Below are 26,856 nucleotides of genomic sequence, written 5' to 3' on the forward strand. Positions count from 1 at the left end.
CAGCACCCACATAAAGCCAGATGAGCAAGGTGGTACATGCATCTGGAGTTTGTTTGCAGTGGCTAGAGGCCCTGGTGTGCCCATTCTCATTTTCTCTCTCTGCCTCTTTCTCAGTCTCTCTCAAATAAATAAATAAATATTTTTTTAAAATTTATTTATTTATTTGAGAGTGACAGATACAGAGAGAAAGACAGATAGAGGGAGAGAGAGAGAATGGGCGTGCCAGGGCTTCCAGCCTCTGCAAACGAACTCCAGATGCATGCGCCCCCTTGTGCATCTGGCTAACGTGGGACCTGAGGAACTGAGCCTCGAACCGGGGTCCTTAGACTTCACAGGCAAGCGCTTAACCACTAAGCCATCTCTCCAGCCCTAAATAAATATTTTTTAAAGTTCCCAAGTATTGCTACTGCTGCTGGGGGTCAGGGACCACACTTTGAGAACCCCTGAGCTGGGTATGAGTAATGGTGACTGACCAAGAGTCAACTTGGGCTTGAAAAAGTGGCAATATCTGTGCCCTGTGTGTTCCCTTCCTTCCTGAACTATCCCCCGGGGTGCTCCAGTTTATTCTGTCAGCAAGAAATGAGCCCCACTGGATGTTTAACCTTGGATTTTCCAAGATTAAGGCTTCCCTCACTCTTTTCCCACGGAGAATGGTTAGATTTAGACCTTGGGCTGTGATCACTGAAAACGTGGTGCCCTTCTCCAGCTGTCATCCAAAGTAAAATAACAACCCTGCAGCCTGAACTGACCATCTAAGGAAGTCCAACCAAAGGCTGAATTTCTGCATGCGGGCTACTTCATAGGGTTTTGTTTTTCTTTCCTTCAAAAGTCAAAACCAACCTTTGAAATGTGTATTCTGAAACTGCACATGCTTGGCTGAGACCCCAAGCATATATATATATATTTTTTTTTTCTGAGGTAGGATCTCACTGTAGCCCAGGCTGACTTGGAATTCACTATGCAGTCAGTCTCAGGGTGGCCTCGAACTTTTGGCAAGCTTATCTCTGCCTCCCAAGTGCTGGGATTCAAGGAATGTGTTTAGGCTCCCTTGTTTATTTATTTATGGTTTTTCGTGGTAGGGTCTTGCTGTAGTCCAGGCTGACCTGGAATTCATTATGCCCTCATTAAGTTTGGCACCTTTCCTGATTGATGTACTTCCCCTAGCCTAGCTGGCCTTTAAGGCCAGAGACCATCTGAGTCTCCTCCCTTAGACATTCCTGGCTGAAGACGCCTATTCTGAATAAAGACACAAACAGCTACAACTTTCTTTTTTCTTTTTCTCTTTCTTTCTTTCTTTCTTTTTTTTTTTTTCAAGGTAGGGTCTCACTCTAGCTCAGGCTGATCTGGAATTCACTATGTGGTCTCAGGGTGGCCTCGAACTACCTCTGCCTCCTGAGTGCTGGGATTAAAGGCGTGTGCCACCATGCTTGAATGTTTCCTTTCCTTTTATTTATTTAAGAGAGAGTGAAAGAAAGAGGGAGAGAGGGAGAGAGGGTGAGAGGGAGAGAGGGGGAGAATAGGCACGCCAGGGCCTCCAGCCACTGCAAATGAATTCCATATGCATGTGCCACCCTGTGTATCTGGCTTTATGTGGGTACTGGGGAATCAAACTTTAGGATTTGCAAGCAAGTACCTTTATCTCTCCAGCCCTGTTTTCTTTGTCTCTCTCTCTCTCTCTCTTTCTTTCTTTCTTTTTTTTTTTTTTTGCCGAGGTAGGGTCTCACTTTAGCTCAGGCTGACCTGGAATTCTCTATGTAGTCTCAGGGTGGCCTCGAACTCACAGTGATCCTCCTACCTCTGCCTACCAAGTGCTGGGATTAAAGGCGTGTACCACCATGCCCGGCCAGCCCTGTTTTCTTATTTTCTACAGAGTTCAGCCAAATGCCTCAAGTTAGTTCCCTGTGTTTGTGCCTGGATTTAAACCTCTTCAGATTGGCTTCTGAGCAACCACCCTTCCCTGCCCCTGATGCTTCCCCCACTGACTTCCTTCTTGCCTGAGCTAGTGATCTGATGTTAGCACGGGATTTGGAGTCAGGAGGCTGAGGCAGGAGCCCTGTCACCCACCAGCTGGGGGACAGTGAGGAGTTTAAAGCATTTCTCTGAGCCAGGAGTGCTAGCTCATTCCTTTAATCACAACTTTTGGGAGGGAGAGGCAAGAGGACCACAAGTTCAAGGTCAGCCTGAGCTACATGGAAAGAGCTTCTTGAACAAGAAGCCAGACACGGGGCTGGCTCAGTTGGTAGAGTGCTTGTGTGAAGCCCCGGGTTAGATCCCCAGCACCACATAAAACCGAGGGGGCTGGTACTTGCCTATAATTCTAGCATTTGAGATGTAGAGCAAAGTTCAAGTTCACCCTCAACTCCTTAGTGAGTTTGTATACATGAGACTCTGTTAAAACAAAACAAACAAACAAACAACAAGAAACAGGGCTGGGCTAGAGGGATGGCTTAGCGGTTAAGCTGTTTGCCTGCAAAGCCAAAGGATCCTGGTTCCATTCCCCAGGACCCATGTTAGCCAGCTGCACAAGGACGTACACACTTTTGGAGTTCGTTTGCAGTGGCTGGAGGCCCTGGTGTGCCCATTCTCTCTTTCTCTCTCCCTTGTTTTCTGTCAAATAAATAAAAATAAAATATTTTTAAAAAAAGACAGGGCTGGAGAGATGGCGTAGTGGTTAAGGCACTTACTTGCCTCGAAGCTTAAGGACCCAAGTTCGATTCTCCAGGTCTCACGTAAGCCATTTGCACAAGCCATTTACGCAAGTGCCCAAGGTAGCAGAAAATGGTACACGGGTCTGGAGTTTGGTTGCAATGCCTGGAGCCCTGGCACACCAATTCTCTGTCTCTCATAAAGCAACAACAACAAAACAAACAAAAAAAAAACCCAGAACACTTTTTTTGGACTTTGAGTCTATCACCTTGAAAATAATTCATAGCCGGGCGTAGTGGCGCATGCCTCTAATCCCAGCACTCGGGAGGCAGAGGTAGGAGGAACACTGTGAGTTTGAGGCCATCCTGGGTCTACATAGTAAATTCCAGGTCAGCCTGTGCTAGAGTGAGACCCTACCTTGAGAAAAAAAAAAAAAAGGAAGAAAAGAAAGAAAGAAAGGAAAATAATTCATAATTTCGGCCTTTCGTGAGGAACAAGGGGATTCTGAAAGCTCAGACTCAAATCAGACCTCATGAGGATGTGCCATATACTGCAAATTAGGTGCACCGAGGCGGGTTGACAGTGCTGGGCTACCTGTGCGGTGCCTCCTCCCCACGCGTACTGATTTAGACGTCGCTGGGACACACGTAGAATCTGTGATGGACGATCAGAGGGCTGGAGTCAGGCCTGAGTGGAATTTATCCCCTGCTGAGTGTGTGGAGTTAGGTAAGTCCTTGGGCCTCAGTTCCTTCACCTGAATAATGGAATTGTGAATGCTAATTTTTTAAAAAAAATTTATTTATTAGAGAGAGTCAGAGAGAGAGAGAGAGAGAGAGAGAGAGAGAATGCACCAGGGCGTCCAGCCACTGCAAATGAACTCCAGATACATGCACCACCATGTGCATCTGACTTACGTGGGACCTGGAGCATCGAACCTGGGTCCTTAGGCTTCACAGGCATGCGCCGTAACCGCTAAGCCATCTCTCCCACCTGTGAATGCTGATGTGGGAGCATTGTAATAACACAGGATTATTACATCTTCCTGTCCTTCTTTCCTTTTATCCTTCCTTCCTTCCTTCCTTCTTTCCCTCTCTCTCTCTTCATGCCAACCATGTGCCAGGCGCTATGCTCAAAACTTGCAACACATAGTCTCACAAAAGTCCCCACTACAACCCTTTAAAGTGGGTCCAGGGCCTTGTGTGTGCTGAGCACACAACCTACCACTGAGCTATGCGCAGTCTTTCTTCTGTTTTGCATATGAAGAAATTGAGGTACAGAGAGAAAACGTGACTTCCTTAAGGTTACACAGCCAGTAAGTGGTAGGAATTGAAATTGAAATTTTATTTATTTATTTATTTGACAGAGAAAGAGGGAGAGAGAGAAAGAGAGAGAGAGAAGGAATGGGCACACCAGAGCCTCCAACCACTGCAAACGAACTCCAGATGCATGTGTCCCCTTGTGCATCTGGCTAACGTGGGCCCTAGGGAATCAAACCTGGGTCCTTTGGCTTTGCAGGCAAACGCCTTAACCGCTAAGCCATCCCTCCAGCCCAAGGAGCTGGAATTTAAACCCAAGAGATCTGATTCCCAAGTTTGTACCCTGAACTCTCTATGGCAGGTGTTCAGCACAGGTAAGTAGGGGCAAGATTTAGCATCTTTAAGGAATCCAAGAGATAGCATGGGAATTACCTCCACCCTAGGGCTAAGGTACATTTGTGGTGGGAAGATAGAATGAAGTGATGCTCTCCCCTGCGGCAATGCGGCTGAGTACAGTATAGCATACACAGCTCCCTGCTTCATCCCACACAGGGGGTGTGTCTCCTCCACATCCTGCCGGGGCTCTCAGGCTGAGTTGCCTCGGTCCTCCCCCAACAGGTTTGGAGTTCCCCCATGCTAGACAGAGGGAGAGATTCCTCATCTCCGAGAATGGCCTGATCTGGGGAGCTGGAGTATTAATAGCAGCCTGCAGGGCTGTGTCATCCAGGGGTGACTCAGGGCTCCAAGGGCCAGCCCCCTCCTCATCCTGCCCATTAGGGGCCTCCACCTGAGGAAGGGATTTACAGTCTGAGCAGTGACTCTGGGTGGGGTGGAGGGTGGAGGTCAGGGGTCAGGGTTGTCCTCCCTGGGGGCACTTCCTGCCCTCTGCTTCTGGGTCCTGGGCTTAACTCTCCTGTGGTCTTGGAAGGAGCTGGGGAAGTGGGGAAGGGGATGTGGTAACCAGAACCACTTCCTGCCATGCCAGTGTTGAAAGCCCAGCTCCCTCCAAGTTCCCCCTAGATGGGGGGCTGGTAAGAAGGAAGTTGGGGGGGGTGAGGAGAGGAGGCTTTTTCTTTAATGGACTCCAGGAATCAAGCCCAGGGGTTCCTGGGGGTGCTCTTTCCTGCTCCCCAGTTGGTAAGGACTGCTAACAGTCCTAAGAGAGATCATTCCATGTGTCCACACTCTTACAACAGCCGCACGAGGGAAGCGCCATTAAAGATGGGGAAACCGAGGCACCCATAGGTCATGTTAATTGCTGAAGTCACATGGCAGAGCTGAGGCTTGAACTTGGGCAAGCACTTAGCTGTCACTTCGTATTGAACACTGTTCCTTGATTGCCTTGGGACCACTAGGGTCTCAGTGTCCTCTCCTCATGTCTATGGGGAAGGTCATTGGAGGAGATAAACATACCCACCCTCACTTGTGATGTTTGCCTCTCTGGTAACTAGACACTTACTCAGTCCCCTTCTTACTGGATGGATGGTCAACTCTACAGGCAAGGGATCAAAAGCTGTTTTGGTCACTACGGTAGCCCACTTATTTACTTTTTACTTTTTTTTCCTTCCAAGACAGTATCATGTAGCCCAGGCTGGCTTTTTAACTCCCTGCGTAGGTAAGGAGAGCCTTGAACTCCTGATCCACCTGCCTCTGCTACCTGAGTGGGTGTATCACAATTCTTAACACAATGTCTGGCCATTTATTGAACAGTGTTTTTTTTTTTTGAACTTGTGTGTGGTGCGCATGCATGTGTGTATGCATATTTATATGCGTGTTGGTGCATGTGCGTGAGTGCATGTGTGTGTGCTTGCTTGTGGAAGCCAGAGGTGATTGACAGGTGTCTTCCTCAAGTTGCTGTAACTGAGGCATCTATCCAGCTCCGAGTAGTATTTTTCAATACTATTTATTCATTTGAAAAGGAGAGAGAGAGAGAGAGAATGGGCATGCCAGAACCTTTAGCCATTGCAAATGAACTCCAGATGCATGTGCCTCCTTGAGCATCTGGCTTCATGTGGGTACTGGGGAATTGAACCTGGCTCCTTTGGCTTTGCCAGCAAGTGCCTTAACCACTAAGCCATCACTCCAGCCCTGAGTGATTTTTTTTTTTCTTTGAGGTAGGGACTTGCCCTAGCCCAGGCAGACTTGGAATTTACTAAGTGGTCTCAGAGTGGCCTCAAACTTATAGCAACCCTCCTACCTCTGCCTCCCTAGTGCTGGGATCAAAGGCGTGTGCCACCGCTGCCTGCATGAATAGTATTATCATTATTTTTTTGGAGGCAAGCCCAACAGACTGGTCTTTTTTATTGTTATGGGGGGTGTGTGGAGAGATTTGCCAGGGCCTCCAGCCATTGTAATTGAACTCCAGGTGCATGCGCCCCCTTGTGCTTGTATCACTGTGCGTCTGGCTTACATGGGACCTAGAGAGTTGAACGTAAGTCCTTAGGCTTTGCAGGCAAGCACCTTAACAGCTAAGCCATCTCTCCAGCCTGAATAGTATTTTTTGATGTGTGTGTGTGTGTGTGGGGGGGGAGGTGTGTATGCATGGGTGTGTAGATGCGTGTGTGTCCTATCTGCACACACGCAGAGGCCAGAGAATGCTGGGCTCTGTCACTTTTCTGCATTATTTTCTTGAGACAGAGTCTCTCTGAATCCGGAGCTGCTGGTTTTGGTCAGACTAGCTGGCCAGCAAGCCTCAACGTTTGTCCTGTCTTTACTCTCTTCAGAACCGGGGTTTGGACATTTATGGCTACTCCCAGCTTTTTTTTTTTTTTTTTTTTTTTTTTTTTTTTTAGAGGTAGGGTCTCACTCTAGCTCAGGCTGACCTGGAATTCACTATTGTAGTCTCAGGGTGACCTTGAACTCTCCACAAGCCTCCTACCTCTGCCTCCCGAGTGCTGGGGTGTGCCACCACGTCCGGCTGATCCTTGAATCTTAACTGGGCATGGTGGCTTATGCCCAGCTTCTTATGTGAGTGCTAAGAATTGAACTTAGGCTGTCTTTGGCCCTCATGCTTATGTTGCAAGTGCCCTTACCCGCTGAGCCGTCTTTCCAGACCTTGAGTAGTATTTTAAAAAACATTTTATTTTTATTTATTTGTTTGTTTGAGATGGAGGGAGAGAGATAGATAACTGGATAAAGAGAGAGACAGAAAGAGAGAATATGGGCATGCCAGGGCCTCCAGCCACTGCGAACAAACTCCAGATGCATGTGCCACCTTGTGCACCTGGTTTACGTGGGTCCTGGGGAATCGAATCTCGGTCCTTTGGCTTTGCGGGTTGTGCCTTAACCACTAAGCCGTGTCTCCAGCCTGTTGTTTGTTTTGTTTTGTTGAGAGAAGGTCACATGCAGCCCAGGCAGGTCTAGGATGTGTTATGTAGCTGAGACTGACCTTGTGCTCCTGATCCTCCTGCCTCCTCCTTCCAAGTGTTGGGATGACAGGTGTGGGCCACCATGTCCAGTGTAGATTCAAGGATCAGCCGGGCGTGGTGGCACATGCCAGCACTTGGGGGGCAGAGGTAGGAGGATCGCTGTGAGTTCGAGGTCACCCCAAGACTACATAGTGAATTCTAGATCAGCCCGGGCTAGAGTGAGACCTACCTCAAAAAAAAAAAAAAAAAGATTCAAGGATTGTCATTAATGGTTTGAGTATCTGATGAAAAGTTTGGACCATTTACAAAGAAAAACCAGCACATTTCAGGGGTTCTGCTCCTCGTACTCAGGGGACATTTGGCAATGTTTGGCAACATTGCTGGTTGTCACAACTGGCAGGGGGAGGTGTTACTGGCCACCGAAGGAAGGAGTGGCTGAGGACGCTGCTGGACACACTGCAGTGCCCAGGACGGTCCCTCCACATAGAATGACCAGCCCCCACGACGCAGAGTGCCAAGACTGAGAAACAGGGCATGCATATACATAGATACGACACCACAGATAGAACCCGGATCTGTAGGCTTGCCAAACATAAATAGATATGATATATTTGGCACAATGGATGACAAGTTGGGTGTAGTTCATAGATTCTTCTGAAGCCCATCACTCTGCCTCCTAGACGAAAAGCCTCGGGATGGGAGGAACTCCTTTTTTATTTTTATTTGTAGTTTTTTTTTTTTTTTTTTTTGAGGTAGTGTCTTGCTTTAGCCCAGGCTGATCTGGAACTCACACTGTAGTTCCAAGCTGGCCTTGAATTTTAGGGATCCTCCTAGCTCTGCTTCTTAAATTCTGGGATTAAAGGCGTGTGCCACCATGCCTGGAAAAACTCCTTTTTTTCTAATATGTTTTATTTATTTATTTGAGAGACAGAAAGAGGGAGAGAGAGAAAAATGGGTGCATCAGGAGCCTCCAGCCACTGCAAACAAAGTTCAGACACATGCTACCCTTTGTGCATCTGGCTTATATGGGTCCTGGAGAATCGAACCGGGATCCTTTGGCTTTGCAGGCAAACACCTTAACTGCTAAGCCATCTCTTCAGCCAAAACAACTCCTTTTTTGTTAACATTTTTCAATGTTTTATTTATTTACTTGCAAGCATAGAGAAACAGAGGAGAGAGAGGGAAGGTAGAGAATGGGTATGCTACGGCCTCTAGCCACTGCAAATTCTGAGCTCCAGACACAGTTACATGCATCACTTTGTGCATCTGGCTTTATACAGGTACTGGGGAATCAATCCTGGGTTATTAAGACTTTGCAAGCAAATGCCTTAACTACTGAGCCATTACTCTAGCCCTTAATATTTTTATTTATTTGTTTGCAAGCAGAAAGGGAGAGAGAGAACGAATGAATATGGGGGAGAGATGGCTCAGCCGTTAAGGCACTTTCCTGCAGAGCCTAACAACTTGGGTTTGACTCCCCAGCACCCATGTAAAGCAAGATGCAGAGTAGCATCTGGAGTCCATCTGTAGTGGCAAGAGGCCCTGGCATTTCCCTTCTCTCTGTCTGTCTCTCTTCTACTTCTGCCTGCAAATAAAAATATTTTTAAAGAACAACAACAAAAAAAAAAAAAAAAAAGAAGAAAGAAAAGAAAACCATCCTGATGCTGGGCATGGTGGCACATGCCTTTAATCCCAGCACTCGGGAGGCAGAGGTAGGAGGATCGCTGTGAGTTCGAGGCCACCCTGAGACTACGTAGTGAATTCCAGGTCAGCCTGAGCTAGAGTGAGACTCTGCCTCAGGAAAAAAAAAAAAAAAAAAAAAAGACAAGACTGGGCTAGAGAGATGGCTCAGTGGTTAAAGCACTTGCCTGCAAAGCCCAATGACCTGGGTTCAATTCCCCAGTTCTCACATAAAGCCAGATGTACAAATTGGCTCATGTGTCTGTCTGGAGTTAATTTGCAGTGGTTAGAGGTCCTGGTGTGCCCATTCTCTCTCTCTTCTCTCTGCGGGCTGGAGAGATGGCTTAGCGGTTAAGCGCTTGCCTGTGAAGCCTAAGGACCCCGGTTCGAGGCTCGGTTCCCCAGGTCCCACGTTAGCCAGATGCACAAGGGGGCGCACGCGTCTGCATGCAAATCATAAAATATTTTAAAAAGGAAACAAGGCCTGGGAATGTGGCTCAGTGGTACAGTGCTTGCCTAGTATGTGCAAGGCCCAGGGTTTGATCCCCAGCAATACATGTGTGTGTTTGCACACGCACGCACGCACACAGAAATGAGAGAGGCTTGTGGAGAGCTTATCACAATGCTCACCGCAGTATATATCAGTGACTTATTATTATGATTTGCCCAAGAGTCACATAGCTGGGAAATGGCCAAACCCAGACTGAAATCCACGATGTTGTGACTCAAGCATAAGATTATTAATTAGATGAGGCTGGGAGCTTCCAGTCTCTTAAAGGGGAGGTAACCATCTCCACATCACAGGTTCGTCCATTAGGTAAGGACATAAAGTGCCGGGCTGGGCATGGTAGTGTATGCCTTTAATCCTAGCACTCAAGAGGTTGAGGTAGGAGAATCATGAAGAGTACAAAGCCATCCTGTAGCTACAAAGTGAGTTCAAGGTCAGCCAGGGCTGGAATGAGACCCTGCCGCCAAACAAAGCACCCAGTGAGGAGTTAAAGTCACTGTGCTAAAGCACGTTATGGCTCTCATCTCAGTTTATTCTCACATCAATTTAGGGACAAAAGGCGTGGGAGAAGCCAGATGTGGTGGCACATACCTTTAATCCCAGCACATGGGAGACGGAAGTATGAGTATCGTGAGTTTGAGGTCCCCACGTACTGAATTCCAGGTCAGTCTGAGCTAGAGACCCTACCTTGAAAACAAACAAAGGCCTGAGGGACAATGGGCTTTTTTTAAAAAAATTTTATTTATTTTTAAATTTCATTTATTTACTTAAGAGAGAGGCAGATAGATATATAGAGAGAGGGAAAGAATGGGCAGGCCAAGGCCTCCAGCCACTGCAAACTAACTCCAGACACATGTGCCACCTTGTGCATCTGGCTTATGTGGATACTAGGGAATTGAACCTGGGTTCTTTGGCTTTGCAGGCAAGCACCTTAACCACTAAGCCATCTCTCCAGCCCACACTTACTATTTATTTACTTATTTAAGACAGAAAGAAGCAGACAGAAAGAGAGTATGGGTATGCCAGGGCCTCTGGCCACTGCAAAAGGAACGCCAAACGCATGCGCCACTTTGTGCAACTGGTTTTACATGGGTGTTGGGGGCCTGTAGTCTCAGGGTGGCCTCGAAGTCATGGCGATCCTCCTACCTCTGCCTCCCGAGTGCTGGGATTAAAGGTGTGCGCCACCACAACCGGCGTGGCCCTGTTTTTTAATAGCAGTAACAATTTCAGAGTGGCAAGGACATTTGCCCGAGGCCCACAGGATGAGGGAAGCTTCTGCCGGTCACACGTTCACACATGCCGCAGAGGTTCCCCTTGAGCACCCTGAGGAGTCAGCCTGCCGGTGCAGGGGGCTACCCAGTGGAATTCCCCCACTCCTGCCTCACAGAGTCCACTCCCTTGGCTCCCAGATGGAGGAGCGGCAGAGGAAGCTGAGTCAAAGGCACTTCAGGGGGAGAGGAGAAGACAGAGCCTGGAGTGTGGGGTGCTCTGGCCAGGGAGGGGGTGTCCCAGAAGGATGAGGGGCAGAACCTCAGGGAAACTTCCAGACCTCTCCTGGGATGACCACTTGGGACCTTCAGATTGAGGGCCAGGGGGCAGGGTGGGGAGGGTGGAGAGTCCTCCGCCTGGGTGCCCTCCCTCCTTTTCCCACAAACTCTGCAGTTTGCAAAACTCAACCCCTCCCCTGAATGCTGTGGTTTCCTGTGGGTCTGGGGTCCTGTCTGACTAGGCAGTGGGGACTGTGGGCAGGAGTGAATGGAGGTGGTGTAAGCCCTTACACACACACACACACCCTGAGTCAGCACCAGCCTGCAGAGGAGGGGCGGGGTCACTGATTCAGTTGTCCTGCCTCTTTAAAGCCCCTGAAAAGGGCAACTGCACAGCCAGACACTGCCACCCTCCACCATGAGCCCCTGGCAGCCCCTAGTCCTGGCACTCCTGGCCCTGGGCTGCTGCTCAGCTGCCCCTCACCAGCGCCAGCCGACTTTTGTGACCTTCCCCAGAGACCTGAGGACCTCCAATCTCACCAACATAGAGCTGGCACAGGTAGACAAATGTCCCCGCCGAGAGCTGGGGAGGGACTGACCAGAGATGAGCTCAGTATCCCTCAGAGGGCTTCAAGCCTCAGCAATGCTGGCTTGTCTGGGGAAACAGATGTGTCCAGGGGTTGGCACTATGGGTCCTCTGGTCGCTCGGGGCTGTGCAGGCTAGGGATGGGCAACGGGAGGGGGGTTATAGGGCAATGGGGTGGGGAAGCTTTGGAGGACTCTGGAGTGGGCACGGGTTGGCAGTGAAGAGTTAAACCCCAGTGGAGGGGGTGGGATAGGCCTGCTTCAGTTCACCCCCAGTGGCAAGGAGCTGAGGTCTCCGTAGAATGGGGGTTACTGGTTGTGAAAGACGCACTGGTGGTCACTGCCTTATTGATTAGACCCAAACATCAGGTGCCATGTTCCTCCTGCTCTGGAGGGCAAAGTCACCAGGCCATGACACAGGTGTCTGCCCCTCCTTCCACAGGAATACCTGTATCGCTATGGTTACACGAGGGCTGCGGAGATGCAAGGAGAGAAACTGTCACTGCGTCCTGCCTTGCTGCTCCTTCAGAAGCAGCTGTCCCTGCCCCAGACGGGTGAGCTGGACAGCAAAACCCTAGAGGCCATTCGCACCCCACGCTGCGGTGTCCCCGACCTGGGCAAGTTCCAAACCTTCGAGGGTGACCTCAAATGGCATCACCACAATATCACATACTGGTGAGAAGCTGGGCTCAGAGGACGTGGTTGGGGTAGGGGCTGCCAGGCCAGGGTGTGTGTGTGTGTGTGTGTGTGTGTGTGTGTGTGTGTGTGCGCCTGGGGGGAGTGCCCCGAATTTATCCAGGAGGAATCCGGGCTTTCACCGGATCACTCCAGCCTTTTAACCCTTTGCGGGGAGGCGGGCCTGTCAATTCATGTCCATGGACGCCTGGATGGACGACCAGGGAGCGCTGGGTAGATTGAAGACTGAGGCTTTGGGTGGGGGGAGGTCTCTACCGCTGACCTACCCCAGCCTCCCCCGTCTGATTCCTTTCCTCCCGCTGTTATTCACCCATAGGATCCAGAACTACTCGGAGGACTTGCCAAGAGACGTGATCGACGACGCCTTTGCGCGCGCCTTCGCGGCGTGGAGCGCGGTGACGCCGCTCACCTTCACCCGCGTGCACAGCCGCGACGCGGACATCGTCATCCAGTTCGGGGTCGCGGGTGAGAGCGAACTCCTGGGCCTGAGGCGGGACACGGGAGGGAGGGCACGGAGAGTGCAGAGGGGACAGTGTACCAGCCTGTTTATTTATTTATTGCCTACCCCGGGGGGGGGGGGTTGTTGGGGGGAGCCTTGGCTGCAGCTCGGCCAAATGCCACTCCCTCCTGTGCGGGACAGGGGGGCAGTGCCAGGGCGCCGGGATCGGAGCGCTGAGCTGGGGTAAGGCTGGCGGTGGGTGGGTGGAATCCAGCCTGCATTCCAAACTCCAGTACTACTGGGCGTGGTGGCGCACGCCTTTAATCCCAGCACTCCGGGAGGCAGAGGTAGGAGGACCGCTGTGCGTTCGAGGCTAGCCTGAGACTACAGAGTGAATTCCAGGCCAGCCTGGGATACAGCGAGACCCTACCTCGAAAGACAAAAGAAACAAACAAACAAAAATCAAAACTGCCTTCCTCTCCACCTGTTTCTTCAGAGCACGGAGACGGGTACCCTTTCGACGGGAAGGACGGGCTCCTGGCACACGCATTTCCTCCAGGGCCTGGCATTCAAGGAGATGCCCACTTCGACGACGAGGAGCTGTGGTCATTGGGCAAGGGCGTTGGTGAGGTCCCTCGCCCCCTTCCTAAGACCGGGGTCTCTTAGACCCGTCCCCCGCCGCCCTGACTCCAGCGCCCTTCCTCCCACAGTGGTACCCACCTACTTTGGAAACGCGGACGGCGCCCCTTGCCATTTCCCCTTCACCTTCGAGGGCCGCTCCTACGTGGCCTGCACCACGGATGGCCGCAGCGATGACGTGCCTTGGTGCAGCACCACGGCCGACTACGACACCGACCGTCAGTTCGGCTTCTGCCCCAGCGAGAGTGAGTTCGCGGGAGGGGTGCGCGCGCCACCACCCCTGGGGCCCCGAACTCTAGGTTCCAGCCTTTAATCACAGTGCTGGGGCGGGGGGGTGGGCAGAGGTAGGAGGAGGGCTGTGACCTCATCTGTGAAATGGGAGGAGGGAGGGGTGGGAGCCAGGGCGTACAGGCAGACGTGGGGGTGACGATGAGCGTCTCCCCAGGACTCTATACCCAGCACGGAACCGGAGACGGCAAACCCTGCGTGTTTCCATTCATGTTCGAGGGGCGCTCCTATTCATCTTGCACCACCGAAGGCCGCTCGGATGGCTACCGCTGGTGTGCCACCACAGCCAACTATGACCAAGACAAGCTCTACGGCTTCTGCCCTACCCGAGGTGCCTCTGCTCCACCTGCCCGGTTCAGCCCCTCCAGTGTTGGTACCCCAAAAGGCTCTTCCATCCATCATTATTTTGTCTCCATAATCCTCAGCTGCCCACCATTACTCCCAATTGGTCAGCCACCCTACCAAGGCTCGGCCTTTTGAATTTTTATTTTTTAAAATGTTTTTATTTATTTATTTGGGAGACAGAGAGAGAGAGAGAGAGAGAGAGAGAGAGAGAGAGAGAGAGAGGGGCAGATAGAGAGAGCATGGGTACATCAGGGCCTCTAGCTATTGCAAATGAATTCCAGAAGCTCGTGGCACCTTGTGAATCTGGCTTACGTGGGCACTGGGGAATCCAACCTGGATCCTTAGGCTTAGCAGGCAAGCCCCCTTAACCGCTAAGCCATCACTTCAGCCCCCTTTTAAAACTTTTTATTGCCAGCTTCCATAATTGTAGGCAATAAACCATGATAATTCCGTCCCCACTCCCCATCATATCCCCTCCCCCTCTCAATAAGTCCCTCATTTATTTTGATGCCATTATCTTAATATGAAGATCTTCTGGACGTAGTGCCAGGCACTGCGAAGTCATGGGTAACCAAGGTCATTTTGTGCCTGGAAGATTTCACTGTAAGCAGTTCTACCTTTTCTCTGGCTCTTACGTTCTTTCCGTCACCTCTTCCACAATGGACCTGAGGCCTTTTGGTTTAGCCTGGGATCTCATCTTTTGCCTCTCCCCTAGTGGTTCCTGACCTCAATAGTGCTCCACAGCGCCCCCTAGGCTTTACAAACAGACCATCAAAATTCTCCGGCATGAACTTTCAGCCTGGCACGCCCCGCTAGCACCAACATTAGACCACCTACTTGGCTCACCTTTGTCTCTCCGGGTCTCTGCAGCCGACTCCACCGTGATAGGAGGCAACTCTGCAGGCGAGCTGTGCGTCTTCCCTTTCGTCTTCCTGGGCAAGGAGTACTCATCCTGTACCAGCGAGGGCCGCAGCGATGGGCGCCTCTGGTGCGCCACCACCTCCAACTTTGACAGTGACAAGAAGTGGGGCTTCTGCCCCGACCAAGGTGGGCAGGACTCTGAGGGTCTCGGGATGGAGGCCTTGTCCCCTCCCCCGACCCCGCACCTCCACAGTGATCGTGGTGGAGTGGCAGGGCCAGTGTCACAACTCAGGCGCCTCCTTCCTTGCAGGATACAGTCTGTTCTTGGTGGCGGCACACGAATTCGGCCACGCACTGGGCTTAGATCACTCCTCAGTTCCGGAGGCGCTCATGTACCCCATGTACCGCTACCTGGAAGGCTCCCCTCTGCATGAGGACGACGTGAAAGGCATCCAGCATCTCTACGGTGAGGCTATGGAGACAGAGATGGAGGAGCAGTGAAGATGGAAAGGATGTGGTTCAACTATAGTACCAGCAAGTGGGGAGGGGAAGAGCTGGGACCTCTGGGATCTGGGCTGAGTATACTGGACTGAGATACTGCCCTGAGTGTGCTTGGAGCTGGCACTCCGGAGAAGGATAGATGTGGCTTCCAAAGCCAGCCCAGGGCTGGGGGCTGTGTAGCTCAGTGACAGGGTATTTGTGTATTGCTTAGCATGCATGAGACCCTGGCAGCCTCTTCATAGGTGACTTTGGGTATGTCAGTTCACTCTTTAATTTCCTCGTTTGAAAAAAAAAATTTTAAGGTAATGTCTCACTAGCCCAGGCTGGCCTGGCTCAAACTCACAGCGATCCTCCTACCTCTGCCTCCCCTCCCCAGTGCTGGGATTAAAGGCGTGTGCCACCATGCCTGACTTCTCCTCCTCCTTCTTTTTTTAATGAGGATACTGTCTGGATGTGCTGGTGCAAGTCTGTAATCCAAGCACTCAGGAGATTAAAGCAAGAGGATTGCCTTGAGTTTGAGGCAAGCCTGTGCAATGTAGCCTACATAATGAGATAGTCTTAAAGAAAAATGTGGGTCTAATTCAAAGTCATCCTTTGAAGATCAAATGAGCCAATCTTATGAGTTCACAAAACGATCAGAACTGACTGGCGTGGTGACCACTCAAAAGACATTTTCCCCCAGTGGCCTAGAAGAGGGAGAGGGGACTTTTTATATTCAGGGCCCATCCCAGAGCCTGACACAGCCCAGATAAACATGGCTTGATGTATAGGGAGTGGCCTGCTGTGAGGAGAGGAATGCACGCTGTGGTGTCTAAGAGAGTATTCAGTTCAGGGGTCACTGCTGGGCTCGGGGGCATAGAGAAATGCTGAGTAGAAGGGCTGTCTCATCTCGTGTCTCTCTTCAGGTCCTGGCCCTAAGCCTGACCCCAGGCCTCCAGCCACCACCACACCTAAACCACAGCCCACCGCTCCAGCTACAGTCTGCCCCACAGCACCTCCCACCGCCTACCCCTCAGAGCGCCCCACAGTTGGCCCTACAGGTGCCCCCTCAGCGGGTCCTACCGGTCCCCCCACTGCTGGCCCTTCTCAGGCCCCTACAGTGTCTTTGGATCCAACAGAGGATCCCTGCAAGGTGAACATCTTCGATGCCATCGCGGAAATCCAGAACTCTCTGCATTTCTTCAAGGACGGGTGAGCAGAGCAGATGTGTAGATCAAGGAGGGGGTTTGGAGGAGGGACCCCTTCCCCTCCCACCCACTTGGCCTCCCCCAGTCCAAGGGTCAATGCCCTGTTTTTCCTTTCCCCTTCTCAGGCGGTACTGGAGGCTCTCTGAGCGCAGAGGGCGCCAGCTGCAGGGCCCCTTTCCGATCGCCAGCAAGTGGCCTGCTCTGCCCGCTAAGCTGGACTCTGCTTTTGAAGACCCCGTGTCCAAGAAGATTTTCTTCTTTTCTGGTCAGTGTCCTCTCCCACCCCACCGGGCTAGCATACCCGCCGCCATTGGAAAAGGGCATCCCCCTCCTAAATGGTGGGGTTGAATTTCGGTTGCACAGTCGTACTCAGGGGTTCCAGTCCTCGGGGTAACAGGAACTGCGGATGACACGGGACATAGGCCTCGCTGGCTCCCCCCTCCTGTGACACGAGGAGACTGTGCCCCCTACAAACCAACGTGGCCCCGTCTCCTTTGCAGGGCGCCAAGTGTGGGTGTACACGGGCGCGTCGGTGCTGGGCCCAAGGCGTCTGGACAAACTGGGCCTGGGCTCGGATGTGTCCCACGTCACCGGGGTCCTCCCGCGCGGAGGGGGGAAGGCGCTGCTTTTCAGCAGGGAGCGCTTCTGGAGGTGAGAGTCCCGCGGCCGCCGGCAGGGGGAGCCCGGGCGCCACGCACCCGCCGGTCCCGGGACTCAGCACCTGTCTGCCGGCTGGCTACCTCCTTCCTGCAGGTTCGACCTGAAGACGCAGACCGTGGATTCCCAGAGCGTCACTCCCGTGGATAGAGGGTTCCCCGGGGTGCCCTGGAACACACACGACATCTTCCAGTACCGAGGTGAGGACTGCAGATGCGAGTTGGGGAGGGTCTTTGCAGGAGGTCCCTCCCTCTCTAGGCACCCCCCGGCCTTAGCGATTGGCCAAGATGCTCAGCAAAAGAGAGAAACAGCCCTTGGAGAGTGAGCAAAGCTAAGATCCGGGTAGAGAGGCGTCCCCAGGTCCTTCGGGATACAGCTAAGAACTGAGACACATTTCCCTTCTGCTCCAGCAAGGAGGGTCGCTCCTCTACTAGACAGTAGTTAGCAAGTGCCTATGCTGCGCTGGCCACTGGACCTCCACAGAGACTATGGTGTGAGATGGGACAGTTTAAGCTGTGTGTCTTTGAACAAGTCACTGATCCTCTTGGGACCTTAGTTTCCTCATATGTAAAATGGAGATGACAAGCTAGAATATGAGACTGGACATGTCAGGGCCTCTTGCCATTGCAAATGAACTCCAGACACATGCACCACTTTGTGCATCTGGCTTTACACGGCGACTGGAGAATTGAACCCCATGCCAGCAGGTTTTATAAGCAAATGCCTTTAACCACTGAGCCATCTGTCCAGCCTTGTCTTTTTCGCTGTTCGCATTCCATTAGTCCTGTAGCCAGTTTGAAAAAAAAAAAAAAAAACTATCAGTTTTACCATCTCCTTTGTAAGTCCCCACTCCCCAGTCTGAGCCGTAAAGGTTTAAGTAACCTTTAGCATATTCCCCAAGGGTGGGGAGAACAGCTGTCCCAAGGGAGACACCAGATCTATTCAAGGGGAAAGAAACTAACACGATCCGACCCCCCCTTCCCTCTGCGCGCGGATCTCTCCATATACTCCTGGCCGTCACTCTGCTCCACCTACGCTGGCTGCTTTTTGGACAGATCAAGGTCACTCCTAGCTTAGGGCCTTTGCGCCAGGTGCTCCCTCTATCTGGAAGGCTTTCCCCCTAAATTATCACCAAGCTGCTGCTGTCTCATCCTTCAGGTCTCCGTGCTAAGGTCACTACTTCAGCACCCTCAATAGTTAATCACATGTTTTTTTTACTTCTTCCACAGTTTGCCACATTGTCAAAACCAATCTCGCTTGTTATTATTATCTTTTAAAATTTATTTTTAGGTTTTTCAAGGTAGGGTCTCGCTGTAGCCCAGGCTGACCTCAAACTCACAGCGATCCTCCTACCTCTGCCTCCTGAGTGCTGGGATTAAAGGCGTGCGCCACCACGCCCGGCAACAAATCTCATTTATTTCGAGGCTTGCTTGCTGTCTTTCTTGCCCCACTGGAACGTGAGCACCAAAACATTTGAGAGCATGCTTGCATTTTTTTTTTTTTCCTCTGTCGTGTCCCTCCTGTCTCTCACAGTGCTTGGCACATAGTGGGTGTTCAGTAAGCATTTGTTGGGTTAAGGAAAGACTGGGCTTGTCCAGTGAATGTTGAATGAATTGTCCTGAGCATCAGAATAGGTCATCCATTATCTGCTGACTCATTTACAACATGTCTGTGGAATACCTACTATGTGCCAGATTCTGTGCCAGCTCTCTCGTGCTCTCTCTCTCTCTCTCTCTCTCTCCATATATATATATTTTAGAGGTAGGGTTTCATTCATTCTAGTCCAGGCTGACCTGGAATTCATTATTTAGTCTCAAGGTGGCCTGAACTCACAGAGATCCTCTTATCTCTGCCTCCCGAGTGCCACCACACCTGGCTCTTAAAATAATTAAAAAAATATTTTTTATTCATTTATTTGAGAAAGAGAGAGAGAGAGAGAGAGGAAGAGGCAGATATATAGAGAGAATGGGCACTCCAGGGCCTCTAGCCACTGCAAACGAACTCCAGATGCATACGCCTCCTTGCGTACCTGGTTTACATGGGTCCTGGTGAATCAAACCCGGGTCCTTAGGCTTCTCAGGCAAATGCCTTAACCACTAAGCCATTTTCCCAGCCCTCTGGGCCAGCTCTTCGAGCTGTGTCCGCCAGCTTCTTACAAGCAGGTAGGGGAGTTTGGAGGTGTCATGGAAAGACTTAGAAAGGCCAGGAGGGGTGGAGGGGGAGGTATGAATTCTATATCTATGTGGGCTGAAGCTCAGGAATCACCCTTCTCCTGCTTCCACTTCCCACAGATAAAGCCTACTTCTGCCAGGACCGCTTCTTCTGGCGTGTGACTTTTTGGAATGAGGTGAACCAGGTGGACCAAGTGGGCTACGTGACCTACGACATCCTGAAGTGCTCTGAGGAATAGGCCTCCCATTCTGGCCTAGCAGTGCAGTGCAGCTCCCCAGAGACCATCCTCATGGGGAAGGAACCGGTTTGCTGGATACAAACTGGTGGTCCCTTCCAGAGGATGGGAGGAGTGGAGGTGGGCGGGGCCTTCTCTTCACACCTTTCTTTTACCTTGGACTGTTTTTAATAAACTTAGATTCTCTGATTATTATGAGTAATGTTTTTTTCCCACTTTTTCTTTTCTTCTTTTTCGAGGTAGGGTCCCACTCTAGCCCAGGCTGACCTGGAATTCACTATCTAGTCTCAGGGTGGCTCAAACTCATGGCCATCCTCCTACCTCTGCCTCTCGAGTGCTGGGATTATAGGAGTGTGCCATCATGCTCGGCTTTTGTTTGTTTGTTTTTGCGATACGGTCTTACCCTAGCCCAGGCTGGCCTCAAACTCTTAGTGATATTCCTACCTCAGCCTCTGAGTGCTGGGATTAAAGGTGAGTGCCACCATGACTGGCTGATTATTTCTTTTATGGCTGAGGAAATGACCAGGTATTCATTCATCAAACATGTTTTTTCCTTCCAACATTTATTTAGCTCCGTAAGGAAGCCAGGCTTTGACCTGTGCATGGAACACATAGTGATGAATTGGACTATGGTACTGCCCTAAAGGATCTCTCAGAGGTCCCAAAACAATGCCCTGGGGATTTCCTTTGAAACAGACTCCAGGTTCTACCTGGGAGAGTCCAACTCAGTGATGGGGGTTATTCTGTGGCTGGTGGCAGTGGCATCGTGCTTGGAGAGTACAAGGCATATGATCTTTTATTCTTTTTTTTTTTTGAGGTAGGGTCTCACTCTGGTCCAGGCTGACCTGGAATTAACTCTGTAGTCTCAGGGTGGCCTTGAACTCACGGCGATCCTCCTACCTCTGCCTCCTGAGTGCTGGGATTAAAGACGTGCGCCACCACGCCCAGCTCTGATCTTTTATTCTTGAGTAATGGTGTGTGTGTGTGTGTGTGTGTGTGTGTGTGTGTGTGTGAACATTTCCCAGCCAAGATAACCTCTCAACTGGAACTGACTCAGGAAGAATGAGTGAGTGTCTTCCTGTGCAAGCGGGGGCAGGCTTTGAGAAGACAGCCTGCCCAAACCGTCAACCTCATGTGCGTGCATGTGCATGAAATAGCATGTACAAGGCTGAGGTTGATGGCAGTTTGCATATATTGAGGAACCGATGCCCTGGAGTAAGGCGCCCACGATGCTAGTAGCTACCCTTATAGAGCACTGTGAGCCAGGCTGTGTTCCACGCTCTTCCCCTGTGTAATTAAAACAACCCCCCCCCCCGAGGCCCAGAAGATGGCTTAGCACTTACGAACAGTTAGTTCTGAAGTAAGAGGTCCTCTTGGGTAGGAGACCACCAAGTTTGACTCCACAGCACCCATGCAAAAAGTTGGGCCAGGGGTGGAGGGATGGCTTAGCAGTTAAGGTACTTGCCTGCAAAGCCTATGGCCCGGTTTTGATTCCCCAGTTCCCACGTACAAGCCACAGGCACAATGACGCATGCATCTGGAGTTCCTGGAGGCCCTGATGCACCCAGTCTCTCTTTCTCTGCTTGCCAAACAAACAAAGAGAGGGCAGAGACCAGAGAATTCCAGGTTGAGTTCCATCACAAGGACACATGTGGATGAATGATAAAAGAAGGACACTGACATACTCTGGCCTCCACACATGTGTGGGACATGCACACGCATGTGAATACTTCACACACATACGCAAAACAGAACAAAATAACTCTGGACAGGCACTACAGTTACCTTCTGGGTACTGTTAAAATGGTCATCACCAGGCTGGAGGGATGGCTCAGCGGTTAAGGCGCTTGCCTGCCAAGCCTAAGAACCTGGGTTCGATTCCCCAGGACCCACGTAAAGCCAGAGGCACAAGGTGGCACATGCGTCTGGGGTTCATTTGCAGTGCCCGGAGGCCCCTGTGTGCACCCATTCTCTCCCAAATACATCGACAAACAGATAAAAAATAGTCATCCCCAGTGCTGTTTTACAGATGAGGAACTAGGGCCCAGAGAGTGGCACAGTCACTCAACATCTTACTGTTAGTGAACGGTGTCAGCAGCAAACAAATGTGGGTACGCGCTGGGAGAAGAGAGAAAGCAGGGGTGCTGGGGGCCTGTGAGTGGCTCAGAACTCAGGGGTGCGGTGGTTGACAGGTAGATAAGGGGAGCAGAGAGGATTCTGAGATGCTTAGGGGTTTTGGAGGCCTGGGTGACATGAGAGGTTTGAATTCCAGGCTAGGGAGCAGAGAGGTGACCCTATGGCTCAGCAAGGGAGGGACTTGGCTGGATGGGTGGGGTGGGTGAGTGGAGGTGATGGGATTGGCTCACATGATCACCTTTTGGATCATGTGGGAGTTTAAGGAGGATCTTGGAGAACTGTCCACCTGCCACCCCCAAGCTTGCTATGGGGAAGTTTTTCTCTTGACTGTTCTATTTTTTTTTTTTTAAACTGTTCTATTTCTTGTTCAGGAATGAGCCACTCCTGACAGCATACAAACATTCCTTAATACGCCTTGTTTACAATTCCTATTCTCCCTGCGAGATACTGTTCTGTGTCTCTACCCCACACCCACTCACTATCAAACTTCCCCATGAGCAGTTTCTACTCACCGTCTCCACTTCCTCATTCCCACTCTCTGGGCAAATATCCAGCCAGGCCCCCTCCCCCCGAATTAGCCATCTAAGCCACCTGTGCCCTGCAGCCACCGCAGCAGACCCTGCTCAGTCTACATGTGATGTGACAGCTGACACAGCCCTTCCTCCTGACGTTCTTTCCTCCGGTTTCCAGGACACAGACAAACCCTTGGCTCTTTCCGGTTTCGAAGGACGGAGCCGCTCGTGTTCTGGTTTTGGATTCTTCTCTCCTCCGTGGATGTTCCATCCCTGCAATCTTGCCTTGTTCTTTCCAGCTTGGAAGAGCATCTCTGTGCTACACTCTGAAATGGACACCCCCAGACTTCACCTCTCCTCTGACCCCCACACGCAAAGGCTCAACTCCCTGTTCCACATGGCCCTTCATGGCCTAACAGGCCTTCCGCCTAGACTCTCAAACGTCACCTTCTAAACCTGCTTCTCCTCCAGACATCACAGCCTTAAAAATAGATAATAGCATCCACTATCCTCAAGCCTTGATCATCCTAAAATCCAGGAACCAGCTAGTTAAATTTACTCTAGTCCAGAGTTTCCTCAAAATCACTGACATCTGGGGCTGAGTAATATTCTCTCTCTCTCCTTCCATGGTCTCATGTAAACCAGGTTGGCCTCAAACCTGCTATATAGCTAAGGAAACCTTGAACTTCTGATCCTCCCGCCTCTACCTTCCAAGTTCTGGGATTACACATGCATGCCACCATGCCTGGCTAGGATAATTCTTTGTTGGTGGTGGGGATATCCTATACACCATAGGATGTTCAGGGTCTTACTTGAGGTGGTGGAAGGACCCACGGCCAAAGCTAGGTCCATTGAGAGTCCCCTGACCCTAGTGTTGGAGTGACACATGGTAAGGTGGTGGTGAACCTGTGACTCGTTTCCCAGCAGCCTTGGTACCAGTCAGATGACACCAGTGACCTATGGCCACTAAATAACAGTACCATGTCTTCTCCAGTTGTGATAGCTGAAACTCTTTCTCAGCATGGCCAAATATCTCCTGATGAACATCACCATATCCAGGTGACCCAGTAAGAACCACTGCTTCTTCTTTTTTGGTTCTTTGAGGTAGGGTCTCGCTCTAGCCTAGGTTGACCTGGAATTCACTATGTAGTCTCAGGGTGGCCTTGAACTCATGGCGATCCTCCTACCTCTGCCTCCTGAGTGCTGGGATTAAAGGCCTGTACCACCACGCCCAGCTCCATTGCTTCTTTTTAAAAATATTTTTATTTATAAGAAGAGAGAGAGAATGAATGAGAATGGGCACACCAGGGCCTCTGTTGCAAACAAACTCCCAACGCATGTGCCGCTTTGTGCATCTGGCTTTATGTGAGTACTGGGAACTTGAACTGGTCTGGTAGGCTTTGCAAAGTTGTACCATTATCCAGCCTGGACTTTTTCTTTTCAGTAGAATTATTATTTTTAATTATTTATTTACAAGGAGAGAGAGAGAGGAGAATGAATGAATGAGAGAATAGGTGCACCAGAGCAAACAAACTCCAGATGCATGCGCCACTTTGTACATCTGGTTTTATCTGGGTACTAAGGAATCGAACCTGGGCCATCAGGCTTTGCAAGTAAATGCCTTTAACCTCTGAGCTATCCCTTCAGCCCCAAGAACCACTGTTTACAATGCAATAAGCAGTCAGAGGGCTGAGGGTATAGCTCCATTGGTAGTGAGTGCTACATATCCTGGGTGTGGTAATGAACACCTGAAATCTCAGCATTTTGGAGATGAAGGCAGGAACATCAGAAGTTCAAGTTCACCCTTGGCTACGTAGTAAATTCAAGGTCAGCCTGAGCTATGTGACACCCTGTCTCAAAACAAAACATAACGCCCATATGGACAAGTGCACCTATAACAAGCAAATATCATAAACTGATCACAATTGTGACCAGCACCTAGATCCAGAATCAAAACGTTACCAGTTACCTAAAAGCCCCCTATGCCGCACTCCAATAACTTCTGTCAAGTCAGCAACATCATTACTTCCAGCAGCTTAGAAACATTTGGACTTCTTGTTTGTTTGTTGAGACAAGGTCTCACTCTGCAGCCCAGGCTGGTCTCGAACTCTCATATAGCTCAGGCTGTCCTTGAACTCAGGGCACTCCTTCTGCCTCAAGTTCTAGAATTATAGGTGTGAGATATCACACTGGGCTTGACTTAAGAATTAAATAAGCCGGGTGTAGCAGTGCTTGCCTTTAGTCCCAGCGCTTGGGAGGCAGAAGTAGGAGGATCACTGTGAATTCAAGGCTACCCTGAGACTACTTAGTGAGTTTCATGTCAGCCTGGGCTTAAGTGAGGCCCTCCCTCAAAACAAAACAAAACAAGAAAAACCCAGGGCTTGAGAGATTGCTTAGTGTTTAAGGCGTTTGCCTGTGAACCCTAAGGACACAGGTTTGATTTCCTAGTACCCACATAAGCCAGATGCACAAAGTGGTGCATGTGTCTGGAGTTCTTTTGCAGTGGCTGGAGGCCCTGGTGCGCCCATTCTCTCTCACTCCCTCTATCTCTCAAATAAGTAAATAAATATTTTTTAACCCCAAACTTTAAATAATGTTATGAGGTATGTTCTCTCTTGTGTCTTTTTGGATTCTTTTGTTCATTATATTTGTGAGATGCGCCTGCATTTTGTAAATTGCAAGTAGTTATTCCTTTATTTATTTATTTCAAGGTAGGGTGTCACTCTAGCCCAGGATAACCTGGAATTCACTATGGAGTCTCAGGATGGCCTCAAACTCATGGTGTTTCTCCAAACACTGCCTCCCAAGTGCTGGGATTAAAGGCGTGTGCCACCACACCCAGCAAGTTATTCTTTGTACTATATAGAATTCCATTGTATAATGTGCAACGAAGATGGATTTTGCTGTTGGTAGAGATCTGTGTAGGTTCTGGCTTGGGACCATCATGAATAACGCTGCCTTGAAGATTCTTCTTGTACAGTGTCTTTGGGAGCACATGGGTAGCCATTTCTTCTGGGCGTTTACCTGGGAGTAAGGCTGAAGGATACACATATGGTTGGCGTTAGCAGATGCTACCAAATGGCTTCCCCAAGTGCTTTTGCCCATCTGTCCACACTTGTACCCCAGTGGAGTTTCCAGGGCTGCTAATTCCCTCTTACATCACATGTCCTGATGGCTCCACTTCCCTGTTATCAGATGGCTATCACTTCTCTACTCTGGTCTCCATCACCTCTTTCCTGGGCAGGAGCCTCCACACTTGACTCCTGTGTCCACTCCTGCCCTTTTTTGGTTGCAAGAGTAGTTGATGCTGGTGAAATGTAACTTAAATCACATCACCCTCCTCCAACCTGCTCAAAACTTCCAGTGGTTTTCCTTTTGGATTAGAAAACAGTCTAAGCTCCTCTCCCTTAGCTTCACAAGGCCATTTGAGGGCTGGAGAGATGGCCCAGTGGCTAAGGTGATTGCCTGCAGAGCCTAACAAGCTGAATTTGATTCCCTAGGACCCATGTGAATCTAGATGCACAAGGTGGCACATGCATTTGGAGTCCATGTGCTGTGGCTGGAGGCCCTGGTACACCCATTCTCTCTGTCTTCTCGCTTTGTCTTGGCCTGCAAATAAATAAATAAATAATTTAAAGAAGGCCGTTTAATATGTCCTCCTTCCTTCCTCATCTCCCATCATTCTTCACTCATTCTGTTCCGGACACAATGCACATCCTGCTGCTTCTTTTTTTTTTAAATTTTTTTTATTTCTTTTTATTTATTTGAGAGAGAGAGAGAAAGAGAAAGAGAATGGCCACACCAGGGCTTCTAGCCATCGCAAACAAACTACAGACATATGTGCCACTTTGTACATCTGGCTGATGTGGGTTGGTCCTGGGGAATCGAACCTGGATCCTTTGGCTTTACCAGGCAAGCGTCTTAACCATTAGGCCATCTCTCCAGCCCTCTTGCTGCTTCTTGAACAGTCCCAGGCTCCTTCTCACACCAGGCCCTTGTTACCTTTTTTTTTTTTTTTTGTATATGCAGTGCTTGATGCACAAGGTGGACATGTGTCTGGCGTTTGCAGTGGCTAGAGGCCCTGGTGTGCCCACTCTCTGTCTTTCTGCCTCTCTCTTGAATAAATAAATAAATATTTAAAAAGAAGTTCTTCCTGTCATTATCCCATGGCCCTGTTTTCTTCCTCACCTATACCAGTCTCAGAGACTTCTATCAATGCATTTGCTCACTGACAGCCCTTCTGTCCCCCTTTGAACGTAGACCACAGAAAGGCAAGGAACCAGTTGATCTCATTTACCGTTGCATCCCCAAGACGCCTCGCCTACCTGGCACCAATGCCAGAAACACGGGAGGGCCATCAGCTTTTGTGGAATGAATGAACCCCAGGTGTTCAGAGACCCCCAGCAGAAGTGGGCCTGGGCTGCGGGAGCCACACACTGGAGCGCTCCAGTAAGGAGTGACTCACAGCTGGGGTGGGCTCCTGGGGCGCTTCCGGTGAAATCCAGTAGGCCAGGGCCTGGGAACCAAGGGGCCCGATTGGGGAAGACGCGGCACAGCGGGCACTAGGACCTTGTGCGGCGGCGCGGCGGCGGGGGGCGGGGGGCAGGCGGGGGAACCGCTCTTTTCTTTCTCCCGGAGCCCGGCTGCGGCCACTTGTG

General features: G+C 50.5%; 1 protein-coding gene across 1 annotated transcript; it reads left to right on the plus strand.

Annotated features, from left to right (window-relative positions):
* The first annotated feature begins 11,324 nt into the window (after positions 1–11,324).
* Positions 11,325–19,742, plus strand: Mmp9 (matrix metallopeptidase 9). Its single transcript, XM_004663895.2, has 13 exons — positions 11,325–11,504; positions 11,973–12,205; positions 12,543–12,691; positions 13,162–13,290; positions 13,376–13,549; positions 13,750–13,923; positions 14,808–14,984; positions 15,109–15,264; positions 16,205–16,490; positions 16,612–16,751; positions 16,987–17,137; positions 17,240–17,343; positions 19,435–19,742. The coding sequence occupies exons 1-13, from the start codon at positions 11,364–11,366 to the stop codon at positions 19,551–19,553; spliced, it is 2,133 nt and encodes a 710-aa protein (XP_004663952.2). The 5' UTR covers positions 11,325–11,363; the 3' UTR covers positions 19,554–19,742.
* Positions 19,743–26,856: the final 7,114 nt, after the last annotated feature.

The sequence above is a fragment of the Jaculus jaculus genome, chromosome 8, assembly GCF_020740685.1.
Source record: "Jaculus jaculus isolate mJacJac1 chromosome 8, mJacJac1.mat.Y.cur, whole genome shotgun sequence".
Lineage (NCBI taxonomy): Eukaryota > Metazoa > Chordata > Mammalia > Rodentia > Dipodidae > Jaculus > Jaculus jaculus.

What these genes read in the sequence shown, in the direction of transcription:
- Mmp9 (XM_004663895.2), top strand. Translation starts at nt 11,364, where the DNA reads ATGAGCCCCTGGCAGCCCCTAGTCCTGGCACTCCTGGCCCTGGGCTGC. An exon ending in AGGCATCCAGCATCTCTACG is followed by an intron (nt 15,265 to 16,204) that starts GTGAGGCTATGG and finishes GTCTCTCTTCAG; the next exon opens with GTCCTGGCCCTAAGCCTGAC. An exon ending in GAAGATTTTCTTCTTTTCTG is followed by an intron (nt 16,752 to 16,986) that starts GTCAGTGTCCTC and finishes TCTCCTTTGCAG; the next exon opens with GGCGCCAAGTGTGGGTGTAC.